This window comes from Macrobrachium nipponense, chromosome 4 (assembly GCF_015104395.2).
Source record: "Macrobrachium nipponense isolate FS-2020 chromosome 4, ASM1510439v2, whole genome shotgun sequence".
NCBI lineage: Eukaryota > Metazoa > Arthropoda > Malacostraca > Decapoda > Palaemonidae > Macrobrachium > Macrobrachium nipponense.
This window is the reverse complement of record NC_061100.1, coordinates 129,197,307-129,207,391: the sequence shown is the minus strand read 5'-3', so window position 1 is coordinate 129,207,391 and position 10,085 is coordinate 129,197,307. Positions and strand designations below refer to the sequence as shown.

Genomic DNA, 10,085 nt, shown 5'->3' with positions numbered 1-10,085 from the left:
AATACAAACTTTTCAATAACTTGAAGATATTAGTAATACCCTACATTATCTCAAAACAATTAGACCTTCATAGAAAGTTAAATCAATGAACAGTATGCCTTATGCATTGCAAGTTATATATTCTTGCGGCAAAGAAAACATTCCAGTAAACTAGACAAGTTATCTAGTAGGATTATTGTTGGATCAAAAGGAAAGTCAAATTAAGCGTAGGGAAATTTTTGTAAACCTTTATTAACAAATCCGGTCAGTTTCTCCAGGTATAAAACTTTTTTAATTACCACCATTATCAATGGACTTACTGGGTCCACTACTGACGATAAATAATAGCAAATCCGTTAAATAACTTTGGTTATGTCAATCAACTGTTGTCGCTATCATGCTGCTCTGAAGGCTGTTTGATGTTACGACTAATACTGCTCTTCATCCCAGCAAAACCTGTAATTATAATTTACAGGTAAAACATTCTTAGTATTTGTTATCTACCAATGCTGTCTTGGAAGCCTAATCAAATATGAATATCCCAACATTTAAGAAAACACTTTAATTACTTTACTGTATAAAAAAAAAAGATTAGTCAATCCTATCAAATATTTTAACTACATAAAAAATAGAAACAGCCTAAAAGCTGCTAAACAAATTTTAAAACTTCAGTTTAAGATATAAAGCACAAATTGAAAAATTAAATTAGGCAACAGTTTAATCAAAATTCGTTGATGAAAACTGAGCAAAATAACAATGGGCAGTTTATCTTGGGATTTTAAAGCAATTAGATTAAACAAAATTTCCTCCCTTAGATTTGTAGTCACCAAGTTCTCACTTAACACCAAACACTTAAATTTAGGTTTGATAGTGTTAGTATAAATAGAAAAAAAATGCAAGCCCTCCCCCCTCTGACGTACAGTGGGCATTGTCTACCGTACGCCAGAGGGGCTCCTCCCCACTTCAGGGGCGGAGGATTAGCTTGCAAGGTGTAACAGGTTTTTCTGAGTATACTAAGATGGGAAAATCTTACCTTTCAGAAAGTTATAGTTACGGATATAGTCCGGCGAAGTGAAGTTTGCAGAATTAATAGTTTGACCAAAATGAAGATGAAGCCTTCATATAGGATCCTAGATCCCGAAAAGACTAATGTTTTGCATATTAACTTTAAAATATCACTATCAAATCGGTATTATCCAATTGTACCAAAAAAAACTGATTTTTTTAGTAATTCAATGTCCAGCAGCTATAAATAAAAATTCACTAGCAATTCTATATCCAGCCGCTACAAAGAAAAATTCACGGTAGATCTACGTATATCACTATTCCGTGGCGGCCTCGACTATGGCAGTTGCGGTTTTTCAATGCAGTTTTACCTCCTTAAGAAGAATAAGTAATATTTATTCTGACGACCGTAATTAACCCCCAGGGGCCAGTACTAAACACTGCAAAATACATTGGACGCCCCAATCCCTAGTGGATGTCGTATCCGCGGTTACGTTCCTTGCAGTCCGTGCGGAACTATTCTTTAGAATTACCAATATGATTGTTAATCTAAGCAACCAGCTTGCCAGAACCGTCTGATTATTTTAGCGTGTTTTGGGAGAGTTGGGCAATTCTAAAGAATAGTTCCGCACAGACCGCAAGGAACGTAACTGCGGATAAGACATCCACTAGGGATTGGGGCGTCCAATGTATTTCGCAGTGTTTAGTACTGGCCTCTGGGGGTTTAATTACAGTCGTCTGAATAATTACTTAAAATTCTTTTTCAGGAGGTAAAACTGCACGGAAAAACCGCAACTGCCATAGTCTAGGCCACCGCGGAATAGTAATATAGATCTACCAAATTCACTAGCAATTCAATAACAGTCCATCTGCTACCAATTAAAATAAAACTAGGAAATCAACATCTTCAGGCTGCTATTAAGAAAAATTAACCACCACTTCAATATCTAATTGCTAAAAAAAAAAAAAACAAAAAAAATAACTATCCTTCTTCTATTGAGAAAAATATAAAAATTCAGTATCTTACAACTACTAAAAAATAATTCACTAGCAATTCAATATCTAGCTGCTAAGAAAAATATACTAGAAACTATATAAACTGCTAAGAAGAATAACTAGAAATTCAATATCCACTTACTGCTACTGTGAAAACTTCACTCAATTCAATATCATCCACCTGCTACTAAGACAAAAATTAACTGGCAATATATCATCCACTTGCTACTAATAAAGATTTCACTTATCAACTGAATATCAACCACTTCTAAGAAAAATATTGCTATTCAATATTCACCTGCTAAGAATATGGTAGTAATTCTAAGCCCGCATTCAGCAGTACAGTAGACTATGGCAGTCAAAGTTTTCCTATGTTATTTTACCTGCTGAACAAGAATGTAAAGTAATATTTTTTCGGTCGACTGTAATTAAACCGTAATGTACCTTTGAAGACAACATGAAGGTACAAGGGGTGCGATGTACCAATGTACAGAGTTCAAAGGTAAATAACATTAGTTACAGTCAACCGGCAAAATATTACCTTAAACTCTTTTAAAATAAGCAAAATAACATAGGAAAACGTCAACTGCCCTAGTCTACTTCAACTGAACAACCTTCGAAGTTTTGGTTCAGGGCCAAAAAACTTAAACCACCGTATTTGAATGCTAGTAGTGGGTGTCAGATACGCGACCAACAGGGAGCCTTATGTCCGGTAAAGGGGGGGGTGGTACTGAGAGAAGAAGGCACAGGTACAAGTTGGTAAAGCCACGCTGGCACATGTGAAATCATTCCCAATAAATATCAACATCAAGAGCACTAAACCTTAGGAACACCAAAACAATTTATATAACAAAATTATGTACATAAAGATTATGAACCTTACCTTAAATGTTACATAAGCACCTTCCTTTGTAAGTAGAGCCTACATTCGTCGACACAATGAGGTCAAAAGGCCCATTTTCTTAAAATGCCATGATTTTGACAATACATACCAACCTTTCATACTGCCCCAAGTAATGGACTGAAAAGTCCTTATAACTAAGGAAACTGTTAACACAAGTACTGGGTAGAGTAGAGTTGGTAATGGGCCTGGAGGAGCAGGAGGTGCCAGGGAATGATTAGGCCATCGTGGTCGGTTGATGACAAATTAAATGCACTGGCCGGCAAGTATTTACAGAAGGAAGTTGCAGGGGGGGGGGGGGGGGGGGGGGGGGGGGGGGGGGGCAGGGTAGCGCGAAAAGAGTAGGGAGGATGGGGTGGGGGTAAATGTTTAAGATTGTGAAAAAAAATGAACACGTGTAATATATATACACTACACTGTTTTACACATCTGGCACTTTAAGTATAAATTATCAAGTACAAGTCAAGAGGCCATTTTAGTGAATGAATGGAATATTATCAATTTTCAAGGATCAGAGTGGCCAGTTCTGGGGTAGGGTGGCCATTTCCAAATTCCCAAAAGGAAGGACAATTTTTTTCCCTTCACCAGTTTTTAACCTAAATTAAACTTGATTATTGAGGAGTTGAGATGATATATATACTATATTATAATATATATATATGTATATATAGATATATATATATATATATATATATAGTTATATATATATATATATAATAATAATTAGATATATCATATATATATATGTACAACTTGACTCGAGTGTTTTAATGTCAAATAGTGTATGAATAATGAACTGAAATTAATTAATATTGAATTTTATTCATGATTGAACAATTCATTACATAACTGGGGAGAAAAAATTAACATTATTTCAGAAAGTAAAGGAATTAGCAATCTAATGTTAGTATTTTGCCCCTTTCCTTGCCATCTCTAAGAGTTTTCTGTTGGCTAGAAGTCTTTTGTACATGGCTGGGCAGATACAAGTACACTGAGGCTCCATGCCTAGTGTTCCTAACTGTGCCAACAGCCGCTATATGAAATTATTGGCCTAATGAAAAAAAAATCAATGGTTATTTTGACCATCAATTCTCATTGTTTTAGTATATGTATTCATATTTATTTATATCTTTAGTATTAATATTTTTATATATAGGGATTTTGACAGAGGAAAAATCTATTTCTGGGCGAGAGACCTGTGCCGCCCAGTGAAATGCTCCTTATAGCATCATTTCTAAGGTATAAAACTGCTATATATACCAGAGAAAAAAGTTGCATGGAATGCCGGGCATATGCCTAGCTCGCTCACCCATATAGTGTCGGTATAGTAACTGGGGCGTGAAAAACCACTCTCAGAGGTCTCTTACCAATTAGATATCTCCTCTCCCAACATCCCCCGTTACTACGAGGTGCCGTTCTACATCCCACTACTGCCCGCCACCCCTCTACCACCCATGCGTACCTAAACATTCCTCATAGCATCCCAAGCTTGGACCAGTCTAGGGTGAGGAAAAACAAGGGTGGGTTCACTGGGCAGCACAGGTCTCTCGCCCAGAAATAGATTTTTCCTCTGTCAAAATCCCCTTTCTGGGCTCAACCTGTGCCGCCCCGTGAAATAGTAACAGAATTGGTCCAATAGCTTGTAATTAGTTACCTGAAAAGGAATAGAATAAAAACTAGGATATATAAAGAAGGAACTTTAATACCGTATCAAAATATATAATCTAATACAAACTGACATAAAAGTAATCAGTTATCAAAAACTTATTCAGGAAAAACATTTCCAAAAGAAAATAAAGTTGTCTACTAGTAACCTTTATACAAGACAAATATACATACTATACTGGTACTCAAAAGGAGGGGTCCAAGAATTTCTTGGAAACCATCAAAAGATATCACAATATATCTTAATACTATACAATTTACATCCAATAAACTAAATGTTGAGTACCGGAACAGGTTAATTACAATACAGGCGAGTACCAAATCTAATTTAATTACAGGTGAGTAACAAGGCTAAGGCAGGGACAATAAATGAGGCAGGTAGGGGAGAAAGGAAGGTAAGGAATACTAATGAATTAACTTCTTAACATGGTTCTGATATATCAGGAGGAACTACATTTCCTGTTGCCACTGTTGCAAATTTTAGGGCTTCCAAGGATTTTAAGTAATGGCGTTTAAATACTAATGGTGATTTCCCACAACCTGTATAAACTTTTTTAAATACTTCAAAATTCATATGGTGAAAATAATTAACTGACATGGCTACTGCTCGAATATCATGAGCATGTGGAATTGATTCTGGATTAGCTTGTTTGATAAAATAAAGAATCTGCTGTCTAATTCCTTTTAAGGAAATGTTTCCTCCATTTTCTCCAATAAATAAAGGGCCTGAAGACTTATTAGAAGTTCTGTTCAGATAAGCTTTCAAAGCGTTAACTGGACATAAGGATGGATCCTGTGGAAGTGGGACAATCCTCCACGGTGACCATCGGTTCTGTGGATCCTCATTCTTTGCTAAAAATCTCTTGTCTGGAAAGATTTGTACTTCCCCAGATGCGAGAAAAACAATATGATTCGGTTCTCTAGATAATGCTGAAAGCTCAGATATTCTGGCTCCAGATGCTAAACTTACCAAAAATAAAGTTTTTCTAAACAGTGTTATGTATGAACATGAATCATTATTGGTTTCAGAGGCCAGTTTAAGAACATCATTTAAAAACCAGGAAACTGTGTGGGAGCGGGTTACTGGTTTTAGTCTGGCGCAAGCTTTTGGAATTGATGAAAAATATGAATCTGTAAGATTAATATTAAACCCAATCTGAAATATCTTCTTCAAGGCAGATTTAATTGTTGTAATTGTATTAGCTGCTAATCCCGTTTCAAACAGGGTCCTAAAAAAGGTAAATGCTAAGTTCCGAGTCATTGCTCTAACCTTAGAATCTCTTAAGAACTTTCCCAGTTTTCTTACAGCTGAATCATATTGACGAAGGGTTGAGTCTCTTTTATCTGACTCTAGAAACAAGGTATTTAGAGGATCAATGTTAGCATCTCTTTGTGCTGCAAATTTCATAAAGTCCATAAAGTTAGGGCACTCCGAATTCTTGAGGAAGCTAACACACTGCGAGTTTGTACTACCTGTGTCAACTTGGGATCTGGGATCCGCCGAGGGAGGAGTCCTAGTTCTACCATCAGAGGAAACCAATTGCTCTTGGGCCAATTGGGGGCTACCAGAGCTATCTGACCTTTGAAAGTCCTGAGTTTGTCTAGTACTTTCATTAACATGTTTATCAGAGGGAACAGATAAATTCTTTGCCAGGTGTTCCAATCTATGGACATGGCGTCCGTGGCATAGGCCAGAGGGTCCAGGTTGGGAGCAACATAACATTTTAGTTTGTTGTTGGATTCCGTGGCGAATAGGTCCACCTGAAGGTTCGGAATCTGTTGACAAATCCAATTGAATGAATCTTTGTCCAATGACCATTCCGACTCTAGCGGAGTTGTCCTTGAAAGTGCGTCTGCTACCACATTTCTCACTCCTGCCAGGTGTACAGCTGACAGGTGCCATTGGTTTCTTGTTGCAATCGTAAAGATTGCTATCATCACATGATTTATGTGACTTGATTTGGATCCCCCTCTGTTTAAGCAATGGACTATTACTTCGTTGTCCAGAATTAATCTGATGTGTTGCTTCTTTGCCGGGGCTAGTTTCTTCAGAGTTAAGAATACGGCCATGGCTTCCAATATGTTGATGTGGAGTTGACGCAACGTTACTGACCACAAACCTTGGACTTTTTCGTATTGGGAGTAACCTCCCCAACCGCTTAGAGAGGCGTCTGTGTGTATTACCAACATTGGTGGTGGAAATCGTAGGGGAATCGATTTTGCCAGATTCTTGGCCTTGGTCCAAGGTAGCAATCTTTTCTTTAGTATTTGTGGGATTAGAGATATTTTGTCTCGTTTCCTCTTGTTCGCCTTGGATCGCCATACCCGATTTATATCTTTCAGTTTTGCCTTTAGTAATGTGTCTGTTACTGATGCAAACTGAAGTGAGCCTAGAATTCCTTCTTGTCTTCTCCTGGACGTTAATTTGTCCTTGAGAAAACTTTTTGTTTTCTTTGCTATTTCTTTCCTTTTTGTTGAGGGAAGAGATAGTCTGTGTGTGATTAGGTTCCATTGCAGTCCTAACCATTGGAAACGTGCTGCTGGAGTAAGACGGGACTTCTTGAGGTTTATTTTGAAACCTAAGGGTTCCAAAAATTTTATGACTGTTTGTCGCCTTTACGCAATCCTCTGCATTGCTGGCCCATATAAGCCAATCGTCTAGATAGGCCACTAACTGTATTCCTCGAGTTCTCAGCTCTTGGACTACTGTCTCTGCCAGCTTCGTAAATATCCTGGGCGCTATACTGAGTCCGAATGGCATCACTTTGAATGAGTATGCCCTTCTGCCTAGTTTGAATCCTAGAAAGGGACGAAAATGCCTTGCTATCGGAACATGATAGTAAGCGTCTGTAAGATCTATAGAGGTGGTGACGGCCCCACGGGGAAGTAAGGTCCGCACCTGCGAGATAGTCAACATATGGAACTTGTCGCATCGAATGTAAGTATTCAGATGTGACAAATCTAGAATCACCCTTCTTTGTTCTGAATCTTTCTTTGGCACGCTGAACAAGCGTCCTTGAAATTTCAAAGATCTTACTTCTTTTATTGCATTCTTTTGCAAAAGATCTTTGGTGTATAGGTCTAGTTCTGCCGATGGAGCTTGATGAAAACTGGTTAGTGGAGGGGGCCCTTTTATCCAACTCCACCCCAGACCCTTGGATACTATGCTGGAAGCCCACTTGCTGAACCTCCACCGGCTCCGAAATTTGTATAGTCTTCCCCCTACCTGAGATGTCTCAATGGTTTGAAGAGGGTCTGTTTCCTCGTCTGCCCCTGTATCCTCTGCCTCTTGTTGAAGTCCTTCCACCTCTATTATGAAAGTTACCTCTGGCGTACCTATTGTACCCATAGAACACTCATTGTGTCTCAAAGGAGGGGTTAAAAGCTGGAGAAGGAGCTTGATGTTGAGGAGGCTGAGTCATCCAAACGTATTGTTGTTGTTGGGGTTGGGATTTAGACGAAAACGGCCGAGTCCCTTGAGGTACAGGAATCGTCGTCTGAACGACAGCTTGGGGTTGTGGAGTCTGGTATGATATGAAGTTCCTAAACCTCTTCCTGCCTCTTGTCTGATTTCCTGATTGTTCATATTTCCGTTTTGGCATCAGGCCCCAACGAACTTTGAGACTTTGATTGACCCTAGCAGCCTCACCTAAGACACTGTTAACAATGTCTTCCGGGAATAAGTCTGACCCCAAATTGAGGCTTTAATCAGTTTATTTGGCTCATGCCTTATTGTAGCTTCTTAAAGCACATGCTTTCTGCAATTACGGTGTGCTACAGCAAAGTCATAGGCATCACTTTGAAGTGTGAGGAGGAGAGACTTGGTAAGGATCTTGAACAATGACTCGTCTTGGTATACCAGTGAAGCCATTTCTGCCATTGTAGCGGAGTTGATTGATCTACTTAACCGAGTACAAGCCTCATACTCGATTCTGACCAAGGATTCTGGGAGTCTCGGAAGTTTGTCACTGAACTGTGTAGAGGCACAGTCAATGTTCAGTTTCCCTGTGGTGAAAGTTGCTGGGGCGTCAACCCAGCATTCATGATCTCCTGGAAAAAGTAGAGAAGTCAACTCCGTCTCTCTTAGTTGTGGCATGGGAAACCGGATCAAAGGAAGGTTCTGAAGCCTTAGATTTGGAGCTCCTTGATCTCGACCCGTGATGTAGGGGAGTAGCTGCTACCGGAATCTCCGAAGACTTAGATGCATTTAATGACTTGGTAAGTCTCGGTAACCTAGATGGTTTACTTGGCTTAGATAAGGCCTTCCTCAAGTGTTTGACTTTTGGTATTACTGAGCCTGGTTTGTCCCCAACCAGGGTCTTTGCAGTAAACCCTTGAAAAGAAGCATGAGAAGATGTTAAAGATGGTGCAGGGCTAAGAACAGGAATCTTAGACCGCACACTACTTGCCCCACTTACCTCCCTACCTTGATCGCTGGCATCCAGAACCATTGGTTCTATGTCAAGGCTGATGGCCGCCACGTCTTCCAACACTTCTTCCCCTAGTCCCTCAAGATCTTCAGGCAAGGACTGCGTGTCTTCCCTTATCTTGGCAATAATGGGTGCAGCCACTTCCTTGGGAACTGCCGCTGACATCTTGGCATTTGGGTAGAGGAGATTGCATAACTCCTCTGATAGAATATAAGGTTTCTTAGCCTTAACGTTACGGCCGAATCCACCAACCCAGATCTTGAGGGTTGAAAGAGATGTGTTCTTGACAGCCTGTGGGGTCTGAAAAAGAAGTACTAATTAGGATTATCACTTTCTTAAAACTAAAGAGAATAATTTGTTCACTTCTTGAACGCCATATCTCATAATTAGTAATGAAATATCTAAGTGCGTACTCACCGAGTCAGAGGTTATATCGGCAAAAAGCCCATAACAGATCTCACATGCATCCGGATGCCAGACGATGAGGTCATCGACCTGTACGGCGCAGGGTGCATGGGACCTGCAAACCTCATGTCCACACCTTTGCTGAAGGACAGCTGCGCAAGCTGTCATCTGACAACGCACCACCTGTAAGGTAAATTGATACATAAGTATTCAATTTGTATATATAAACTACCGGAAGCCCCGGATTATTTATTGTAATCTTAAATTATAACATATATAGTAAAAATAGACTTCTGTATACTAAATCTTAACATATACAGCTCGGTCATTTAGTCTATGAATCTTTCTATGAATCTTCGTATTTATCCGCCTGCTCCGGGAAACTAAATCCACTTAAGGAAAAAATATTCTCCAATGATTGTATCGCTACCAAGGTAGACGTATACCAAAAGGTGTTGAGCGGCGGATATCGGTTACGTAGTCTGTCCGCCTGCTCCGAAATTTCGTGCATAGTAAACAAGAGAATATAAGATTTTGTAGGCTACATCTGTACGCCTCTTCCGGGATCGACCGACAAAATTCTATTTGAGTGTAATCTACGATATCAGAACAGGGTGAGATACCTGAATCTGAAATACACTAAAATATTAGTGTGTAGAACTATTCCGGTTGTAACGGAATCAAAATAATGCGGCGGAAACCCG

The 10,085-nt window shown here is 39.3% G+C and overlaps 1 protein-coding gene across 3 annotated transcripts; it reads right to left on the bottom strand.

The window, feature by feature from the left end:
• Nucleotides 1-245: 245 nt before the first annotated feature.
• Nucleotides 246-9,560, bottom strand: LOC135211734 (uncharacterized). Of its 3 annotated transcripts, none has more exons than XM_064244978.1 (3): nucleotides 9,394-9,560; nucleotides 8,965-9,276; nucleotides 246-435 (listed from the first exon to the last, which is right to left on the bottom strand). In XM_064244978.1, the coding sequence occupies exons 1-3, from the start codon at nucleotides 9,547-9,549 to the stop codon at nucleotides 421-423; spliced, it is 483 nt and encodes a 160-aa protein (XP_064101048.1). In that variant the 5' UTR covers nucleotides 9,550-9,560; the 3' UTR covers nucleotides 246-420. The 3 variants fall into 3 exon arrangements, with proteins under 3 accessions (XP_064101048.1, XP_064101047.1, XP_064101046.1); XM_064244977.1 differs by having other exon boundaries at nucleotides 8,973-9,276; XM_064244976.1 differs by lacking the exon at nucleotides 246-435 and having other exon boundaries at nucleotides 8,089-9,276.
• Nucleotides 9,561-10,085: the final 525 nt, after the last annotated feature.